Here is a 23,410-nt window from a genome sequence, read left to right on the forward strand (position 1 = left end):
ATACTAATTGTGGTCTAAACCCAGGTGTTTCAGTTTCACTGTCCAACCCCTGTATATATATATTGGTTTCAATCTTGCTTTCTTGTTTACTGTGAATTTTTAAAAATATCTCTGCCAAATACTTTTAATAAGATTTTATTCCAAACTTCAATTCACCTGTGAAGGAATTTTAATAGTGCCTGTAGGAAAAGCGGGAAATGATTAATGTGTTACAATGCATAAAAGGGTCATTATTTATAATAAATTAAAATAAAATAAGTTCATAGAATAGCCAAAGAATAGAGAATGCTAGTGTTGTTGGAGGCTCTTTTCTTATTAAAGAAAAAAAATAAAACAAATAGATAAAATAGAATAAGAATAGAGAGTGCTAGATAAAAACTCCACAGTAAAATATATTTGATTGTAATATAACTATACCTTTTATATTGTGCAATATTAATATTTTTGTAATAGTTTTTTTGTTTCCCTTGTTTTTGGGCATATTTAAATAGTAACCACCTAAATAGACATCTTTGTGAGCTTTTTGGCCGCTCCAGGTATCTGTACCGTAATTCTGCTAACAGATGTGTGGTAAAATCCAGGTGGCGGCTGGCCTGACCGTGGGGACCAATACATAATCGAGTAGACCGATGCATCTAAACCAATATATACTTGAACAAACCAATATATACTAACCAATGCATAGTTGAAGAAACCAATGTATCTAAACCAATATATACTTGAATAAACCAATATACACTAACCAATATATAGTTGAGGAAACCGATGTGTCTAAACCAATATATACTTGAATAAACCAATATATACTAACCAATCCATAGTTGAGGAAATCGATACATCTAAACCAATATATTCTTGAACAAACCAATATATACTAACCAATACAGAGTTGAGGAAACGCATCTAAATCAGTATATACTTAAACAAACCAATATATAGTTGAGGAAATCGATACATCTAAACCAATATATACTTGAATAACCAATATATATACAGGCCAATGTATTCTTGAAGAAACCAATATATACAGACCAATATATATTTGAGGAAATCATTGCATATTTGAGGAGCCCAATGTTTACTTGAACAAACTAACGTATACAGGAGCAAATCCATGTGCATGAGATCAGACTGATGTATCTAAACCAGTATATGTCTGATTATACTAATGTATTATAAATGAATGCGTCTGTCATTAAACCATACATTCAACCAGTGAACCAATCCATATTCACATAATACACATGTATTCCTGAATGGCTTGCCATACTAAACAGCTCACAAACACCTGAATTTAGCTCTTGATGTGTTCTAAAAGGTGGATTGTATTAAATCGCTGGGATATTTTTATTTAAAAGACTTTAAAACACGTGCTAATGCTGTAGTTTCATGAGTATGTGCAGAGTGTGCTCGTGTACTCGCTGTACATTATTAACGTTACAGTAGGTTACTATAATACATCTGAACAGTTTCACTACTTTCTGCTCATTTTTATTTACTTTATTACTGCTAGCAACCTAACTGGGACAGCTAACGTAACTTGAAGTTATTTACAATCAAGCTCATTCTCCGCAGTAACGTTACTACAACGAAACTACAACTTCTTTAAAAAATAAACAAACAACAACAAAAGTTTAATTTTTAAGTGTTTTTTATATTTCTTCTTGTAAGTATAATCTTATAAGATTTATCAAAACCCTATTACTTACCTCATACTGATGCAGCAGCAGCTTCTTCTGTGGTCAGTCACTGTTGTCTGTTAAAATTTGAACCGTCGTTATTATTAAAAATAACCCAACAATGTTAAAAAATAAAGTATATGCATAAAGCCAAATCGGAAATAAAACAGTTAAGAATAAGCATGTGTCCTATCCTGTATCCTAAACTCCTGAAATATTGGTGTCTCATTTCAGAGCAGTCAATACAATTTTGGAAAAGTCAATTAAATCTGTATGTGGATGTGTTTGAAAAAAAAAACTGATGTAACCCTCTTTGTAATCATTAACATTTTCAAAAGTAACTGTAATTTAATTACACATTTTTTCTCAGTAACTGTAACTAATTGCAATTACATTTGAAGAGTTCAGAAGCAAAAGTCTCTAAATCCATTTGACGTATTTCTTTAAAATTTGCATAGGTTTCTATGTAAGTGCTGGTACTTCTGATTGGGCTGAGGCTAGAATTTAGCAAGTTTGAGATAAAAGTATTTGATGGACATATACTATGTGTCAGGAGCATTCACTCAGTATCATTATTGCATTTTTGACGAAGATGGCTTTTAGTTGGTTTTGCATATGAACCCCCTACACTGGCTACATAACACTTTTAACTGTCAGGAAATTACTTGGCATTAAAAGATAAGAAAATCTTATTTTTGATGAATAATACTTGATAAATAAAACATACTTGTTTCATCAAGCAGGCTTGTTGGAATATTACATCTCTGAAGAACCCTAACATGTCATCTAAGTAAAGGGTAATTGCTGAATTTGTTAAGGGTAAGAGGGGAGGTGTACTCATTTATACTGTGCACTATATATATATATATATATATATATCCACACACACACACACACACACACACACATGAGATGTGTATATAAATATTTCCATGGTAAAACACACAAAAAAAACACATTATTTTGGCATTGGCCAACTTATTGACACAGTAACTAGGAAGCATGAATTAAATGTTTTGGGTGATTTACTACATTTTGCAGACATGCAATAGAGTCATGATGTTCCAGCAAACAGCTGACAATTGCACTTACAATTGAGAGAATGTTAGGACTGTTGCGAAAAATGTGCCAAAGTGACTGAGAAAAACTGTAATTAAAAATAACAATGCCTAAAATACAGGATAGAAAAATTATTTTTGACTATTTTACTCAAATATGCATTCCAGACTATGAAGAGTCATTATGTGGTTTATGACATAAAGCAAAAGAGCATAGTCATTTAAAAAAATATACAGAATTTTATGCATAGATCTTTTATACAGGAATGAAGACAATGACACTCCAGTGGAAGAACGATTAAGTGAAGTTCTCATAAATAGTAAATCAATAAAAGGACCCACTACTAAATATATACTCAATACAACAGCCTTAACTAAAGGAAAATTACTGAAGAATGAGAGAATTGGGGAAAAAAATAATGAAAAACCTACTAAAGTCATATTGATGGTTGGAGAAACAGGAACTGGGAAGAGCAATCTCATCAATGCAATGGTGAATTATATCATGGGTGTCAGATGGGAACACAAGATTTGGCTGGAGGTAGTCGAGATATCGGACGAAGCTGAGTCTCATACAGCAGCAGTGACTGTTTATGAGGTTTATGCACAGGATAGTCCATTCTCTCTCGCTGTTATCGACACACCTGGCTATGGTGACACAGAAAGCCACAATAAAGACAGACTAATTCCTGAAGCTTTGCAGCAGTTGTTCAGATCTGAGGACGACATTCATGAAATTCATGCAGTGTGTCTTGTGCTGAAGGCATCAGAAACTCGCCTCCATGAGAGACAGTCATATATTTTGGATGAAATTATGTCATTATTTGGAAAGGATATAGAAAACAACATAATTATACTCTTCACAAACTCCCATGAAACTGTCCCCAAAAAAGCCCTTAACTTAATAAAGGCAGCAAAAATTCCATGTGCAAGAAAGAAAGATGGCCAACCTGTTTATTTTAAATTTAACAACTGTCAAAGTGAGACCTTTGATGAGGAAAACAGAGAGGTTTACAAAGGCTCATGGGATCATGGAATTGAAAATTTCAAGCAGTTTTTTGATTATGTGAGTGGGATAAACCCAAAAAGCTTGAATATGACAGAAGGTGTGCTTAGAGCCCGAAAACAACTGGATGCCAGTGTCAACAACTTAAAGGACAGAATTCTGCTGGCAGAATACAGAAAACAAGAGCTGGAGCAAACAAAAACAGCTCTAGAGAACTGTGAATATGAAGCTGATGAACCTTACAAACAAGAGGAACAGATAAAATCATCATGGTGGCACTTGAGCAAACAGGCGACCCGCTGCACTGACTGTCAGGAGAACTGCCACTATCCTGGATGCTGGTGGGTCAGTGATCTCTCATGGTGTAGTGTGATGACAGATGGAAAGTGTACAGTCTGCACTGGGAAGTGTCTTCATACTAAACATGTAAAAGATGACAAAATGTATACAATTAAAACAAGAAGGGTCAAAAAAACAAAGGAGGATCTGAGAAAAAAATATGAAGAGGAGCTTGGAGCGAACAAGAGTTTGTTGATCGGACTAGAGAATGAAATCAGGCAGATAGAAGCAGAGAAGATCAGACTTGTGGAAGAGAGTTATCAGTGTTTGGACAAATTGATGGAGATGGCATTAAAAACTACATCCATGTCCTCTATCCAACATCTGGACTTCATGATTGAGAGAGTGAAGGAAACTGGGAAACAAAAAAGAGTTCATAAACTTGAGGATCTTAAAATAAGAGCTCAGATGGAAAATGTGGGATTATATAGATAAAGTGTGAAACTTTAGTACTGTATATATGTAACTTATGTGATGGTTAAGAATTATTCATGTTATGTTCACAGTTCATTCACATAATAATCATGAAGCTCCATAATCTGCACCTTTAGCAAGCATAAACTGCAAACAAAGTCTTGTACAGCACAGTTGTGTGTGTGCATATATATATATATATGACAACTTCTGTTATTTACTGCAAATGTCCAGACATGTGTGTATATATATATATATATATATATATATATCTTTTCTATCTCTCATTATCCCACCACCGTATAGACTTACACATCTTTCTTTATCCCCCCCCAAACACATTTTTATTTTTATTTATTTCATTTTAATTTATGTTTTATTATTATTATTATTATTGTAATTATTGTTGCACATTTGTTCTTGCTCTGTGTATACTATTCCTCAAAAGCAATTGTGATAAATGTGTAAATGATTAGGAAAACAGCATTTCCTTTGTTGAGTGTATGATAGTTATAACCAAGTAGTTATCAGTTTAAGGACAATTGAAAATATACCATGTTCATTTTTTTTTTTTTTTAGCAGGATAAATGTACAATGAGCTTTCCAGAAATACCATCCGTTAACAGCAAGTCTTTAAGATATTGAAGAACCAAGACTATTCTTTATGAATTTTTGAGTTCACCTCCAGGAGGAGGAATCTGCCAACCCAAAACCCCCTAATTGACACACAAAACCATTTTTCTCACATCTGGAGACAAGTGATCTATAAAAGGAGACCAAACAGTGTTTTTTTTATCTATCTAATAAAGATGCACTTCCTCGCCACAAGTAGCAATTTATCTAACAATCTACTGTATAACCTTTTGCGTCAAGTGTCAGTGACACTGCCTGTCTTTTAGACGGGAGCCCCAAAAGAAAAAGACCAGGATCCTTTTTTAATTTTATCTTAAGAAGGGTGCTAATTTCATAAGCAATAAAGTTCCAGAATCTTGAAATGAGCTTGCACCTCCAAAAACAATAAAATTATGCCCACAACTCTGCATGGCACTTAACATAGAGAGCCGGTATAGAGGGATCAATTTTATTAATTAAAACTAAGAATTATATGCAACCTGCAAACAAAACTAAGAAAAGAGGAGAGGAGAAGGAGAGGGAGAAGAGGTGAATGGAGAGGCATTGATATGGTGGAAAGAGCATGAGAAGAAACTGTAAGAAGACATAGATAGATAGAAGAAGTAGACAGAAGAGGTACAAGGTGCAGATGAATTTCAAATGAAATGAGAGTTAACCTAATTGACCATGTAAGAAATCATCGCCACTCCTTTATGCTAGGAAGCTAGGAAACAGAAAGAAAAAAAAAAAGTCAGTACACTTATAGGAGTTGATTGTTGACATATTTAGCCCTCTAGGGACAACTTCTGTCATTTATTGTAATGTCCAAACATTTTTCATAATTGAAATTTGAGAACATTCAGGTGGACAATTAAGATTATTTTGAATGGATAGGAGTACTGACATGGTGGTGATGAACAACACCACCAGCCACCAAGGATAAGACCTTATCAAGCATGGAGCTTATCGGTGGATTCTGTTTTATTATTATTTATTTTTGTTTTTGTTTATTTATTTTCTGAGGCTGAACTAAAGCAGTTCAAAGAGTGGGCAGAGTGGGCCAAGACTCTACCTCTACCACAACGCTGTACAAGACTAATCTCTAGTTATCAGAAATGTTTGTTTTCAGATTTTGCTGCTAAAGGTGGCACAACCAGATTTTATTTAGCTTTCTTAAATATAGTTTTGTAGTATATGATTTTATAGTTTTATTAGATTAGTTTTTCACATGGGTGATAAATGTATATTTTAATTAGTGTATTTCTGCATCTATATGCAAATATGTTTTATAATCAATAGAGAACACACATATATAGTTTTGATGTAAATATTTACTTTTAATAAATGCATTATGAAAAAAAAATGCAGTGCTTCATTTTGCAGTAAAGTTGAGCGTTTTTTTTTTAAGTTAAGCATGTGTTTAGATAGCTGTGTTAACTGTTTTGAGAACAATTACATTACATTCAAGAAAAGTGTCAAAATAATTGAGAAAAATTGTAAACATATACAGCAGTAGCAGAAATTGCTTTAAAATGTTGCAAATTTCAAACAGAAACCCTCTTTTATTGCTGCAGTACAGAATTTTGGCCTCTCTGTCGCTATCTTTAGTTGAATAATAAAGGGTGCTTCGTAATCAGAAAGCTGAGTCCTATGGTTGCCATGTCATCAAGTTCCATCAAAGGACATTTCAGTTTGAAGGATGCTTAAAAGGCAGCCTTCATTTTGTGTCCTTCACTGACATTTCAATTCACAATAAAGAATTAGTGAAAAATTAATTGGAATTAAGCTGGTCCAATTACATTAAAGGCCCAGTTCACCCAAAAATGAAAATTCTGTCATTAATTACCCTCATGTTGTTCCAACCCGTAATACCACAACGTACAAGTGTGAATTCCTCTCCTAGTAAACAAGGCACAGCGTATCCGTGTTTTATGTCAGCAGCACAACATGCATACATCGTTAATGGCGGTATACTGGAGAGAACAAGTTAAAGTTCCCCGTTGTCAAAATTTGTATCCCTTAAAACTTTGCTTTTGCTGGAAAGATGCCAAGCTGCATCTGAGGCTGTATCTCTGCAAAGCTTTGACATATTAACACCAAATTTTATATGTGCCATTGTCACCCCACTCTGACCACACCACATCAATTTGGTAACAGCGCCACCTATTGGTCAAGAGTGATAAACCATTCATTAACCATCAATAATGACATTTACAACACTGTTCATAACTTTTGATAGCATTAGCCTATTGTAATGAAACAATACAGATGCCAACAACACAGATACCATTTTATTCCATGGTATTCCAGCCGTACTTCCTGTCCACCATTTTGATTTGTGCTGAAAACCTACGCTTTCAAACTTCTCCTTAACCGTTGGTCCGATTTTCACCAAAATCAAATCAGATAATCTTCAGAATGTGGTGAGGAAAAAGTTATGAATTTCGTGTCAATAGATGAAACAATTTTTGTATAACAATGCAACAAATTTGAGCCATGATGTCAAAATGACTGTATGTGGCTGTATGAGGCTGTATGTCTGCAAAGCTTTGACATATTGACACCAAGGTTTGTGTGTGTCATTGTCACCTCATACTAAACACACCACATCGATTTAATTTATCCAGTCTTTGGGGTCTTTTTGACCCACAAAATTACTTTAGCTAAAAGTTAAAAAAAAATGTTCTCTTTGTTCAAATGGCATGAGACTTAACACATAAAAAATATATATATATATGGAATGATATCTTGATTTTATGTTAGTGTTTAAAAAAAATATGTCACACTCATGGTCTTTGGGGTCTCTAGACCCCACGCAACAAAATTTAATTTTGTAACAATATAATATAATATATATATATATATATATATATACATATATATATATATATTAGTGTTGTCACGATACTGGAATTTCTAACTTCGATACGATACCTTGAAAAATATCAATATTCGATACCATTTTCGATACCACAAAAACTGCCACAATATTAAGGGGGTACTTTTTTTTTTCATTTAAAGATAAATATAACAAATCTAGAACATGACAATGAGGTATATTTTACATGAACAAAAATGTTTTGAGGTACTACACTGCTACAGCCCTGTTCAGCTTCTTCGCTTCATTTGAGTTTGCTTCATACTTTCTTTGCTGTTCAAATACAGCTGGTAGTGTAGGTTGTGAGCGTGTTGTTTTTGTTGCAGGTTGAGTCTTATCTTCTTTCTGGTGCCAAACTTTAATAAACTTTTTTTGTTTTGTTTTGTTTTTAGACCACACTTTTAAAATGAACTGAACTATCTAACTAATCTTAGAACTTAAGCTAACGGTAATAGATATTTGTTAACATTAGTTAACATGAATAAACAATGAAAAATACTTCCAAAACATTTATTAATCTTAGTTAAAAGTTAATTTAAACTAACATTTACAAATACATGAACTAATTGAAATCCAAAGTTCTATCTGTTAATATTTTTTTCATTGGACCAGAGCTAACATGATCCGTTGTCTTTTTATTACCTACCGTTATCAATAATCAAAATATACTGTAACTTAATGCATTGCTCATCGTTCATAAATGCTGGTTAATACATTAAAATTATCTGATGAACAGATTTTAATGCCGGACTCACAGATAATCACCGATCCACGCATCCAAACGTGCGTGCATCACACGCGAAAACAATGCTCAGTTGCTCACTGGATCGACATCAAGACAAATTGCAGAATTTAAGTAATAATTTTTGAATAAATTAAATAAGCACAAGTTGATTTACATTAAATGTAGTAACAGAGCTACCGCAAGCGATTTTAGTGTTATAAATCCGTTTGTCCTTTGAAACTTCCGCGTCTTCATTGAGAGTGCGGGTCATGGTTGCTTAGCAACGGCAGACGCCACAGAAGCGCAAGCTACAGAGCGCTTTGGAAAGAAGGAGAAATCGGTGCGCCAGCGTTTTCCACGCGTTTTTAGGCGCGATATGTGAACGGCCCCTTTTAACCAGAGCCAATGAGACGAGACAGACACAGCGGTCACGTGTGGTGTTTGTCAACGCGCCTTTGGAGAGAAATAAAAGTGACAGCTGGGCTAGTATCAGTATATCGATACTTCGGGAAATTAGTAGGTACCGTTCAGATATTTCAGTATCCATATTTATCGAAATATCGATATTTTTGACAACACTAATATATATATATATAATATATATATATATATATATATATAAACAAATGTAATTTTCCTGTTTAATAATGTTTTTACTACATTTGTGCAGTTTTTGGAAGATTTATTATATATATTTTAATTTATATAAATTAATAATTTTTTTTTAAAAGTAGGTTTTATACAAAAACAGCTTTTCATGTAAAATTCACTTTATAAAAGACCCACATTTTTAACTTTCATTCATGGGGATAACATGGATAATTTGACATGGTTTAGTGTAAGATTTTTGCCCATCTTTTGGAAAATACCGTTAAAAAAAAAAAAAAAAAATTATTACTTTTACCAGTAGATGGCTGCAGAGCTCCACTATTTACTATTTGACCAACTGGAAGATATCTTTTTGCAAGTTTTTTCAGTTGTATTGATATCTATATAATATGAAATCACAATTATAACAATAAATATTACTTTTTGTCAAAGTAATGGATGAATAGATGAATTTTGAACAGATGAATTTTGTCATCCTCAAAATTAGAAACAACGCAGAACACATAGATTGAAATGAAGTGGCACACAATGAGCTGTTTTTCGTTTGCAGGTGTAAGTGGCTACCATCTGCAATATTACAAACACACACAAACACACACACTTAGTTCATCTACTGTTCTCTGCACTGTACTCTGCACTGAATTCATACATGCTGTAGTCTGGCATATGTCCAGAACGACACTGAGGGAAAACCTTCAGGAGAAGGCTCTTTCTAGAAGAGCTTGAAACAGCTCTGGTTGCTTCCCTTATGGTGAATCGTCATTTTGTTGATTTGATTCTAATCAAAATATAACATGATTGAAAAACTGTTTTTTGTTGTTGTTGTTGTTGTTGTTGTTGTTGTTGTTGTTGTTTTCAGTTTTTTTCATGATATGCAGATATCAATCCAACTGAAAAAAAAAAAAAACTTGTAAAAAGATATCTTTCAGTTGGTCAAATAGCAGTTAGTAAATAGTGGAGCTCTGCAGCCACCTACTGGTAAAAGTGATCATTTTTTATTTTTAAAACGGTATTTTCTAAAAGATGGGCAAAAATCTTACACTAAACCATGTCAAATTATTCATGTTATCCCCATGAATGAAAGTTAAAAATGTGGGTCTTTTATAAAGTGAATTTTATATGAAAAGCTGTTTTTGTATAAAAACCTATTTTAAAAAATATTTATTTATTAATTTATATAAATTTAAAAAATATATAATGCATCTTGCGAAAACTGCACAAATGTAGTAAAAACTTTAATAAACAGAAAAATTACATTTGTTAAAAAAAAAAAAAACTATTATTTTTTTTTACAAAATTACATTACATAAAGACCATGAGTGTACACCGGATAAGGGTTAATAATAGTGCCACTTGTTTGTCAAAAGTGATAAGCCATTAAATCATATTACTAGGAGTTCTGCATTATTTTTCCACCATTTTGACTAAAATTTACTTATTCCTTTAGTTGCTCTGATGCTTGCTGCCTTGCTTACAAACAAGTTGCATTACGATTCTTCTGAAGTCATACAATATCTTTATGTGAAGAACAGAGTAAAGTATAAGGTTTTAATTGGAGAAAATAATCCAGTGGTCATAACTCATTCCAAAGATACCCCCAAACTTTAGCATGATACTCACAAGACACACTAGAGCCAATAGCATTTCACAACCAATGCTGACGTAAGGCTTCTTCTGGTGGCATTTTTTTTTTATTTGTGCACAGACTGCACACACAGGAGCAGAAGGTAATTGTGTCTGTATATCTCACAAATCAATCATTTTGCCTTGAAAAGACTTGGAATATTAATACTTTTTGAATAAATTGTAACTGTAGTTATATCTGCCTTTTATATCCCGTGTTTTATAATAACAAATGGTTAGGTTTAAGGGTGTGGTTGGGTTACATGCTCAAAAATGTGTAATTAATTTAAATAAAATTGTTGTGATTGTTTAAATTGAAAATCACATCCCAACAAATATTTAATGGTGGCAAAATTATTACCCAATATCTAATTTAATCATGACGATAAAATTCTCATGCCCTTCGTGTCCGCATATTCACGACGAAGGAGTCAACAGAGGCAATGGAGGACCCTGCACATAAAAAAATGCGTCGAAAAAGTGACACCAAAGGTTCCTGACCAAGCATCAATATGTGACAATTTTGGGAGTGAGAATGTGTTGCACTTTAGTCAAATAAGTGAACTGTGTTGCTTAATGTGTATTATTGCATGTTTCATGTAGGTGTGAAGACATGGATACCCCAATAAAATTAGAGCTTAGTGAAATTCTTACAAACTGTAAATCAATAAAAGGACCCACTACAAGATTTTTACTCAACATAACAAAAATATCTGAAGGAGAATTACTGAGGAAAAAGAGACTGGGAGAAAAAAATGATGACAAACCTCATAAGGTCATACTGATGGTTGGGGAAACGGGATCAGGGAAGACTGCTCTCATCAATGCAATGATCAATTACATCATGGGTGTCAGATGGGAACACAAGATTTGGCTTCAGATAGCTGAACACCAGACGGAGTCTTATACAGCAGCAGTGACTGTTTATGAGGTTTATGTGCCGGACAGTCAGTTCTCTCTCACTGTTATCGACACACCTGGATTTGGTTCCACAGAAGGCCGTGATAAAGACAAACTCATTCCTGAAGCTCTACAGCAGTTGTTCAGATCTGAGGATGGCATTCATGAAATTCATGCAGTGTGTCTCGTGCTGAAGGGTTCAGATGCTCGGCTACATGAGAGACAGCGATATATTATGGATGAAATTTTCTCATTATTTGGAAAGGATATAGAAGATAACATTGTGGTATTAATTACAAACTCTCATGAAACTGTCCCCAAAAAATCCCTGAATTTCATTAAAGCAGCCCGGATTCCATGTGCAAAGAAGAAAGATGGTCAACCTGTTTATTTTAAGTTTGACAACTGTCAGAGTGATTGTATTGATGAGGAAGACAGAGAGAGTTACAAAGCATCATGGGATGGTGGAATCGAAAATTTTAAGCAGTTCTTAGCTTATCTGAATAGGATAAATGCAAAAAGCGTAAATATGACAGAAGGTGTGCTTAGAGCCCGAAAACAACTGAATGCTACAATTAGCAACTTAAAGGACAAAATCAAACTGGCAGAGCAGAGAAAAAAAGAGCAACAGCAGTCGAAAGAGGCATTGGAGGACTTAAAAGAATACAGAAGAACCATGAATGAGTTTAAATACGAAGTGGATGAAATCACTCTAGAAAAAGTCTCCATAGAGTCAAAATGGTGGCACTTCACCACTCAGGCAACCTGCTGCACTATTTGCAAGGAGAACTGCCACTATCCAGGATGCTGGTGGGTCACTAATCTCTCATGGTGTAGTGTAATGACAAAGTGGGGAACATGCTCAGTCTGTAGGGGAAAGTGTCACTACACTGAACATGTGAAAGAAGATACAATCTATGAGGTTGTCCATCGTAAGGTCCAAAGAACAGAAGAAGACATGAAGAACAATTATGAAAAGAAATATGAAGAGAATGAGAGTTTGCTGAAAACACTAGAGAATGATATCCAGCAGATAGAGGCAGAGAAGATCAGGCTGGTGGAAGAGTGTTATCAGTGTTTGGAGAAGTTAATGGAGACGGCATTGAAATCTACATCCATGTCCTCGATCCAACATCTGGACTTCATGACTGAGAAAGTGAAGGAAACTGGGAAACAAGAAAGAGTTCATAAACTTGAGGATCTTAAGAGAAAAGCTCAGGAGGAAATAAGGGGAGATTACACAGTGATAAGAATGACTAATTCTTAGAATATACACTTCAGATACGCAGTATGGTTCACTCATAAATAATTGCATAAATAAAATCATAATATGTACATTGTGTTTGTCATTTACTGTGATTTACAGTATTATTGTTATTGCATACATTTACATATAAAAGTAATAACTGTAAACATTATATTACAAATGACATATGTGCTATCATACCAAGGCAATAAAACCATACCAAGGCTGATGTACACCCACAGCCCAAATGGTAAGGCTTAAGTACCCCTTCATTGACACTGACATATTGACAACTTTACAGAAATGCATTTTAACTCTTGTCACACTGAATATAATTGAAATTTTCATTAAAATATAATTTTACAATTTTACAAAACAAATAAAAATCTAATGTCACATCTGTTTCGGGTTTTGTTTCATGTTCATGTTTTAATGCATTTTATTTTCTAATTAGTCATGTCCCCTATTTTATATAATTTAATGCCCTGTTGTGGCATTTAATACCCTGTTAATGCCCTCATGTGGTCTTCTCATGTGCTTCCTTTACTGCATGTAAAGTATATTTTTAAAATATCTGACAATAAGTGGAATAACATAAGAGTTATTGCACAAATAAAAGGTGAGTGTACACATTTCAGCGTTAACAAACCTTTCATTTTCATATTTGTAGTTTAATGGAAACGTGAATGTGTTCTTTTGAATTGTTTATACATTAGGTGTGCAACGCGATTTTAATGGTAAAGAAGATGACAGCTGAAGCCTTTAGCCCCCCTATCTGTCATCTCAGCCCCCTAAAACTATAATCAGCTATCTGAACAGTCAGGACAGTGCTGTTTCCTCAAGAAAGTTTATCATTCTTACGTGTTTTAAGTCTTGTCAGTTTAAACATTAAAGTTACTAAGCTATTCAAGCGTAAAGATCTCAACGCACTAGTCGCATCGTGAAACATTTTATAGCATTTTAAGCCACCAAATATCAAAGTTTTTCCTATATCCACAGGCCTGTGTCTGCCATTGATAATGCCATTTGATAATGAATGAAATACTTAATACGAGCTATTTTGTTTCATCCTGTCTGATATATCGGTAAGTTTTCTGTCATGTATATATATATATGTCAGGTAATAAATATATATATATATTTTTTAAAAATAGTAAAGGTTTTTAGCTTGTCCCTCAAATTAACCCTTTAAATTAAAGCTGGAAAAAGGAAATTACATTATATCAAACAGCTGACATTATTTTTTTGGAGGGGCAACAAATAGGGAAGGTGAGTGAGAGCCTCTGTTTTGTTAATTGTCTGTTTTTACTTATTCAACTTCATTATGTCCACCGAAATATGAAAAAAGTAAATATAAATTATTATTTGTAAAAGTAGCAATTTAAAAAAAGACCTTCTGCGTTAGCAATTTTTGCTCAGACTTAATGGATGATTTTAGATCCAAATATCCACTCTGTTAGTTTCCACCCTGTTAACTCTAACCTAACACCTAAAACCTAACAGGGTGGACACATGTGTGTACATAGTGACAGCGACAGCAGATTTACATAGTGTTTCCACCACAATCAAAGTTCAAACTTAATTAGCCGTGTCTCTCAAAGAATATCCATACATTTATTTTAAAAAAAAAATTTAAAAAAACTTTCAAATTGTTGTTCATTGTCCTTAACAGGGTGGACATTTCTGGTCCTCCTCATTGAATTTGGCTTATGATTGCTTAAATTGATATACCTATAAATACTTATATATAGGTATATTTATATACCTATGTACTTAAGTAAAAAGCACCCATTAGTACTGCCAATGTCATATTGACACATTAATACAAAATAACTTATATTTAAAATTTTGTTAGCTAATGAATGTATCAAGGCTGAACAACCACTGTGTAGAACAGGGTAGAACTGGGACAAAATTTCATCCTGGGAAATGTTACACTCATCCAGGCCATCCCATTCACTGACAGCAAAATCCGAAACCATGGAAAATATATCTTAAGTATATTTTGTATTTTATTTTACTTAAAGGGATGTATTTGTATTTTACTTAAAGTGATAGTTCACCAAAATCAAGAAGATCATAACCAAGTAATAACTGAGTAATCATTTTCTGAGTAATCTGAGTAATCATATCTGTCATGTCATGTCATTCCAGTCCTGTACGATTTTCTTTCTTCTGTGGAACTTAAAAGTTATTCTCAGACTTATTATGCAAGACTTTTACCATGTCCCTCAAGGATATGATTTTTGACTTCCTTATGATAAGCACAATGGCTCATTTCACTGAATTTAACAAAAACTATCAACACTAGTAATATTTGTAATACATATCATATATTTATCAATTTTTAACAACCACTCTGTCAGTTTATTTTCTTGTATCTTTTTTTCCCCATTTTAAATTATGTTGACTCAGTATTTTGTCACTTCGTACTCTGCTTGTTCATGAAATAAAGCTAAGAATGAAAAAATGGACACTGCTTTATTGTATATTGTGGAAATTGGTCTTAAACCTCTTAAAGCCATCATAACTTACTGAATCATAAGTTTTGGATTGTCAGAATACTAGATAAATGAAAAAAATACTAAGAATAAAAATCAAAGTACACTTTCATATTATGATCCAATTATTTTGAATACATGAAAAATCACGACAAAATGAGCATTTGAGATTATAAAGTACATAAATTGTATTATTTTTTTATGGAAATAACCGATCATTTCGTTAGACCCTTCTTCCTCAGCTGGAATCGTTTACAACCGCATTTGGGATCGTTTGAAGCTGCATTTAAACTGCATTTTGGAAGTTCAAACTCGGGGCACCATAGACGTCCACTATACAGAGAAAAATGTGGAAATATTTTCCTCAAAAAACATTATTTGGTAAGACTTTATAATAACGTTCAGTTGTAAGTAATTTATAAGCAATTAGTTAATGATGAAATAATCATTTACAAAACATTTATAAAAGATTACTAAGTGATATGCTAACAATTTGTGTATGTTTTGTTAATTAATTTACAAGTAATTAGTTAATAATTAACTAATCATTTACAAAACATGACTATGCATGACTGTGTTACTATTTTTATCTATGCTTGGTAGATTAAGTTATAAATCATTTACAAGTGATTAGATGATGAACTAATAATTTACAAAACATCACTATACGTTCACAAATGATTAAGTAATATGCTAATGATTTACAAATCTGTCGTAAATTATCTTTAAAAAAATAGCATATCATGAAATAATCACACAGATCCTTAGTCAATGGTTAAGTAGTTACTAGTTAATATATTATGAATCAATTATAAATAATTAAAATGTGAATCATTTAAATGTTTACCCTCCATTGAAGATCACATCATGAATAAATCATTTACAAATCTTTCTGCATCCCCTATTCTAAAGTGTAAACAATTCATCAGTTGTAAATGTTTTACTCATCATTTGTAGATCTTTCCCCCCAGCTTGTATACCCACACAACCTGTAACCGGCAGGTATGTAAAACATTTACAACTGATGAATAGTTTACACTTCAGATTAGGGGATGCAGAAAGATTTGTAAATGATTTATTCATGTGTTTACACAACAGGTTCTGAATATTTGTTCTGTAATTAAATTGAAATTTTGTACTGTAATGTAAGGGCTGACTGGTGAGGGTAAAGATGGTAAACACATTGAGTATTTTAGCGCTGTGAACCTGATGTGATCTTCAGTGGAGGGTAAAACTGCTTCACATTATCACTCGATCCCACACACTCCACACAGAACACAAGTCTGTGCTGATGAGAGAAAGGGTTTACACATTTATTCATCTGACAGCAAATAATTTATTATTATTTAAAAAAAGAAAATAGTTTTAGAATAATTCAATTTTTGTGCTTTTCAACATATCACTTATTAATCATTTATAAACACATAGTCATTGTTAATTACTTGTAAATGAACTTGTAATTGACTTGTAAATGAATTAACAAAACATACACAAATTGTTAGCATATCACTTATTAATCATTTGTCAATGTTTTGTAAATGATTATTTCATCATTAACTAATCACTTATAAATTACTTACAATTACGTTATTATAAAGTGTTACCAGTTTACATCCCCATATTTCTAATTGGTAAATGTGGATAATTGGTCTTTTTCTTCAAAAAGAATTAAACAGTAAATACTGTAAGTTTGTCTTTATAGAAATATTATTATACCTGTATATTATCTACTAAAAGCAAATAAAATATTATCTTCAATTTAAAATGGACTGCAGTATACAACCCTCAAGAAAAAAAAAGTTTGGGCGTTTTGAAAATGCAATAAAATCAAGAATCTGTGATTTGTTAATTCACTTTAACTTTTATTTAATTGACAAAAGTACAAAGAAAAGATTTCCAAAGTTTTCACTGACCAACTTCTTTATTTTATTATTATTATTTTTTTTTTAAAATATAAACAAATGTTGATTATGATGGCTGCAACACACTCCAAAAAAAGTTGGAACAGAGGCCAAATAAAAGTAAAAGGTTTATAGAATATCAAAATTAAACAGTTTTGAAACAATCTATAAGCAGGGTAAATTGGTAATAGGTGAGGGTATCAGGTTTGGCTCATCAGAAAGCTATACATCAATTCTATGCAATGATGCTGTGGGTTCTCAGGGCCAGAGCTCATCTCAGAGAGTCAAAGAGACAGTGGAAATGTGTGCCGTGGTCAGATGAGTCCACTAGGAAAAATGAATGCGGAGTCCTCAGTCCCGAAGACCAAAGGGACCGTAAAGGCTTTCACCAGCAACAGATACAAAAGCAAATATCTGTCATTGTATGGGGGTTTATCAAAATGGCATGGGTGTCTGGCATGTGTGAGGGTACCACTGACATGAAGGCATTGTATTGGCATTGCACAGAGACATATACTGTCATCAGGATGACATCTTTCATGGGAAATCCGTGTTTATTAGACCAATCCCAGGTCTCATTCTGCATGTGCTACACTAGCGTGTTTTCAAAGACACTCTAAAAACTGCTGGATTAAAAACAACCTAGCGCTGGGTAAAATATGGACATTTTTTTGACCCAGCAGCTGGGTTAAATGTTTAACCCAATCTTCTGTGTAGTAACCCAACTGCTGGTTCAAATCAACCCAATCTCTGGGTATGTCCATATTTTACCCAGCGGTAGGTTGTATTTAACCCAGCAGTTTAAAAGAATTATTATACTGTGGCTCCATCTAGTGAACAGCATTAATATCACAGCCTTCAACTTTCATTTAAAATGGCTGATTAGCGTCCCAAACATTAAAAATTCATAACTAGCATGGTTGGTCAGAACAACTTTGTTCTCCACGTCATTTAATGTTGAATATTGAATGTCCAATTAGTATCTAATATGAATACAACTTTATTTCTGTTAAAAATACACTCTTTTGTCGAGATCACAAGGAAACATGAATGAAATGAAATATGTAGAAATCATGCATAGCCTCTTAGGGCTTCCATACATTTTTTAGCATCCAAGCAAAAAGAAGGGCCTGGACTAATAAACTGAACGTTAATGTGCTGTACTTCACTTTAAAACCAATGTAACAGCTAAAGTTATCAAACATGAAATAGAGTTTATTATGCAGCAATTCTTATGCACTGTTGCCACTTTTTGGGGGTCTGTCTGTCTGTTCTCCCTATCAGTCTCATTCAAAAATTGACACGGACTGACGGCAACGGAAGGGTAGACTGCTCCATCTCCTGCTAAGCCTTCGATTTGTCACATTCCATTTGCCATCCAAGGGAAGAAAACTCAAGGAAAGACATGTCATTCGTATCAAAGACTGTCCACCTTATTTTTTCTATAAGAGTGGGTGCAGCCATTTGTACATTTTTCCGGTCTCATCCACTTCCAGCTATTTTTAGCTGCACAAAAAGCTAGTTTTGCTGCTTGATATTGCAAACTGGTGTGTCTTACCATATTATTTTAATGTATTTTCTTATATATGAACACATTGGTTTGTAGTGCAAACTGTTTTACCGTTGACTGCACTTCGATATTCTTTTTGTTATTTCCCTGTGGTGGATTATGAACCGGACGTCTAACACGTTAGCAGAAAAGTAAGGTGGATAGAATACCCAAGACTTGTCACTCGTATAGTTTTGAATGGGGAAAAATGCAACGCTCAAATGGCCGCGAAGCCCCACATTCTTATCGTTAATTAGTAAACTCAGCGCGTCAACTTCTATTGTCTTCACATGAGCCTTTGCCCGCCCGCACCCGCACTCGCACTCGCCCATCAAGTCTTGTCCCGCGCCGCTCTTTGTTGCGTCGAGTCCAGCGGGAGTGTGGGTTTCTAATCTACTGGCTCTGGACTCGACGCAACAGAGAGCGGCGCGGGACAAGACTTGATGGGCGAGTGCGGGTGCGGGCGGGCAAAGACTCGTGTGTGCGTGAAGCAATAGAAAAAAATTATTTGCGGGACTACCGCAAAATAGAAATATCTAAACATAAAACATCTAAAACAAATGAATTGCACAAAAGCAACAAGAACAACTAATAGAAAACAAAAACGATTACCATGCTTAAGCATAGGCAGAGTTTCTATTTATAAAACGTGTTTGCAGCGTAAACAATGTTGATTTCTGGAATGCAATGCACAGAGAATCCACTCACCGCTCGAAATGCCGTGCATTCTGCAACCACACACGCAGCAGCCTACTACTTTTAGTAAAAATAACAGTGAATGTTAATGCTTTAATAACAAATATTTTATCGGGAGAGTTTATGCTGGGATGCAACACACAAACTTAATATTTCACGTAAATTTCGTGGATGTACAGAAAAAAAGTAATGTAACTAGTATAATGTAACTAATTATACTTTTGAAATAAAGTAATCAGAACAGTAATTTGATTACTTTTAAAAAGAGTAATCAGTAATTTAATTACTTTTTCAGAGTAACTTGCCCAACACTGTTCCCCATTCAAAGAGATAGGAGCTTCACTTGCCTGCCCGAGAGGCGTTTCAAAGATGGCCGCCGAGTGAAAGGACTCGGGACTTTGGGACTTGGGACTTAAAGGGACTTCGCTCGTATAGTTTTTAATGGGCACAGATGCAGCGCTCATTATGGCCCCGCCTTCTTACTGGCTGATCTCACCTGAAAAATAAGCTTTTTTTAATGCTATTGGAAAATAAGGAACTATATTTATGAGGCATTTTCTTGTCAGATTTCATTGGTGATTTCAAATATGAAATTTAAACGTAAGCTTGGTGAACAGTTTTGGAGAATTTCCCCATTCAGATAAGGAAGCAGCATTTGTCTGCCTGAAAGGCGGAAGGTGGAAGATGGCCGAAGAGTGGAATGACTTGCTGGGACTTTGACTCGAGGCAATCAGCTAAATATGATGTAACAAACAAATAAAAATAAGAAGTTACAGCACTGTAGTAGTCAGCAGTAGAGCGACCATCTCTCTCCTTGCTCTATCTCTGTGCGTGCGTGTTCACAGAACAGTGTTCAAATGCAATGTTGGGGGTAACGCATTACAAGTAACTTGAGTTACGTAATAAAATTACTTTTTTCAAGTAACTAGTAAAGTAACGCATTACTTTTGAATTTTTAAGAAAATATCTGAGGTACTTTTTTTTTTCCAAATAAGTAACACCAGTTACCTTTTTCTCCATTTGTTGATTGACAAGTCTCCTGTTGGGAAATTGGGAGTAAACATGATGTTACTGTTTTTCTAGACTAAATGTGAACATGCAATAATTCATCTTACTCACTAAAAACTGATTCAGTATTCCTCAAAATGAATAAAAACAGTGAAATGCGAACTCAGAATATGAAGCAACCCTGCAATAATTAAATATGCTAAATAAAACAAATCCTTTATGTATTTAATCCCATTTTATTAACTGCTGCTGACCTTCAACGGTGTAACTGAACCATACTAATAAGCAAAAATTACTTTAGATCAACTAACATTTGTGCTTAATTTTTTGTGCGATCTCTCGCATAAATGTACTTCTCAGCTAACTCAGAACTCCTCTTAAATCTAATATCCCATCTGGATATGTCTGAGTTTTTTGGTGATAAAACTCTTTTGACTGCTTGCTCCACTTTCATCACGGATATAGGCTTTTTTGCCATATCCAACGAATCAATAACATGAAATCGATAAGATGATGACGATCATGGAAACTGATAGCAGAGTTAGGTAAGAATCTAGTTGTATTGCAGTTTTCTCAATTGTTAATATAATGTAACTGATTTTAGTTGTCCCATTTCAATTCAACAATTCATTCAGTCCTCAGAACAAAGACACATTTCTCAAAAAGGGCAAGTTAAACATTAGTAGCAAAACACACCATATCAGAATCACATGTTGCACCTTCAAACATGTGACTGTAAAATTTTATTTGTTACCATTTTTTATGTGTACTACATTTTTGCTGAATTGAGAAATGACTGCCTAGAGACATAGTCTTGTGTCAGGAGAACAAGAAACTGCAAGATTACTTCACAGTAGTAAAATGAGAATTATTTTTTCCCAAAAGTTCATTGCTGAGTAATACATCTGTAATTTAATTTACAAATTTTTTCCGAAAAACAAAATGTGTTGTGATTGGTTAGTTATCCCACTGCGTTAAGATTGCCGAACAGCTTAGACAGTGTTTCAGTACTGCCACGCCTCTAGCCAAAGCACCTCCGTGTACAACTGTTTGCGCAAGCTAGATTCTTATGTTTTAAATATGGATATCTTTTTTACAAAAATGCATCGATTCACTACAGGAGGCCGTTACTGACCCCCCTGGAGCCATGTGAGGCCACTCTAGTCAATGCTTGCGTTTATACAAGCGGGGTCTCTGTGACGCGGCTACTATTCAGTGCTTGTGTTTATACCCGCTGCGCTGTGGCTCGTTGAAGCATCTCAGAAGCTGCCCTATGTGCTGCATCGCTAAAGTTAGGCTAATCCCCCACCTCGTCCATACCCACCCCCCTGAATTTCCGTAGGCAGGATTTATTTTAATGATACCCTAATGGGCCACGTAGTGACATCATCACATGCGGAAAACAAAAGTTGTAGTCCAAAGGAGCCGTTCGTTGTACATCTTGGAAAGAGATTTTTTTAAAAGAAGTATCTCCCTTTGGAGTGGACTTTAAGATTTGTAACTTTGTATATCTTTTTTCTGCCCAAACATACACACCACACACTGACTAAAATTCAAAAAGTGAAAAAGCATAATAGGACCCTTTTAATGGTAATGCAATATTTGTGAACACAACTGTGTACGTCAGACCATAAATCCCTAAAAACTATCATAACTACCCCTCATAGACCCCATGCCACCCCTTTGTCACCCTAAAAAATTTCTAGATCTGCCCCTGGGCTTTTGATGGCTTCAGCAGTTGCTGAAGTCACAATGCCAGTGAATTTCTATTTATGAGGAAATTCATAGCAAGTGCATGCAAGTTTAAAACCAGAGAAAATTAGCATTATATAGGATTATTACACAAAATTATCTTACTAGAATTGGCAGCAATGGTCAAAAAATGTTGTCTCTATTGTGTTATCATTGCTCTATGCAATTCAAATAAAAAAGATGTCAAATCTATTCATCCATGTAATTTGCTTAAAGTGCATATTCCAGGTTAGAGACTCCAGTGAGTCAATGTATAGAAAAATAATGTAGGAACTAGATTTTCTTTAAAATATACTTTAAAGTACGCTATTAAGGCTTCTGGAGCTGTTTTTGTGAGAAAATTTTACTTCTGCATCTGAAAATCGCCAAAACCGGAAGTGACGTAACGAGAGAGAAAGCGGTCAATGTAAACAATAGAAAAACAATGGATCGCAATGACAGTTCAGACGCCGAGGAAATGTTAAACGTTTATTCACACTCCTATGACGGACCACAGCCATACAATTATGAGCCTGCTATGCTGCCGAGAGAGCAGGGACAGGCCAGGAACAGACGGAACAGTCAGAGGACACAAATTGAGTTATGGTGTGAGGAAAACCAGTGGAGAACAAGACAGGTGTATTGGTGAGAGACCAGTGTTAGCTAATGATATATAATCAGATGTCGTTATGTCAGCAAAGCTAGTATTGGTCTTCTGAGTATTGATACTTACCAGTAACAACTTTTCATTTTATAACAACTTTAACTTTTTTAACAGAAACTAATAAGCGTTGATCAGGTTTATATCCGTTAATATCCGTCCACACAGACGTTACTGATATAGCGGTTTTCATCACCGCAGGAGAGGGAGAAAGGGAGAGAAAGAGAGAGCGAGGGAGGGAGATAAACACATTTTTGTTTCATAGGTGCTTGTGT

The 23,410-nt window shown here is 34.2% G+C and overlaps 1 protein-coding gene across 1 annotated transcript in view; it reads left to right on the forward strand.

Moving 5' to 3' along the window:
- The window catches only part of LOC127155441 (uncharacterized), a 35,752-nt gene extending 22,350 nt beyond the window's left edge, over window positions 1–13,402 (forward strand). The window contains exon 3 of the mRNA XM_051097631.1: window positions 11,546–13,402. Within this exon, the coding sequence (XP_050953588.1) occupies window positions 11,546–13,109 (1,564 nt within the window). The 3' untranslated portion in view covers window positions 13,110–13,402. The remainder of the gene's footprint in view (window positions 1–11,545) is intronic.
- The last annotated feature ends 10,008 nt before the right edge of the window (window positions 13,403–23,410 follow it).

Source organism: Labeo rohita, chromosome 24, assembly GCF_022985175.1.
Source record: "Labeo rohita strain BAU-BD-2019 chromosome 24, IGBB_LRoh.1.0, whole genome shotgun sequence".
Taxonomy (NCBI): Eukaryota; Metazoa; Chordata; class Actinopteri; order Cypriniformes; family Cyprinidae; genus Labeo; species Labeo rohita.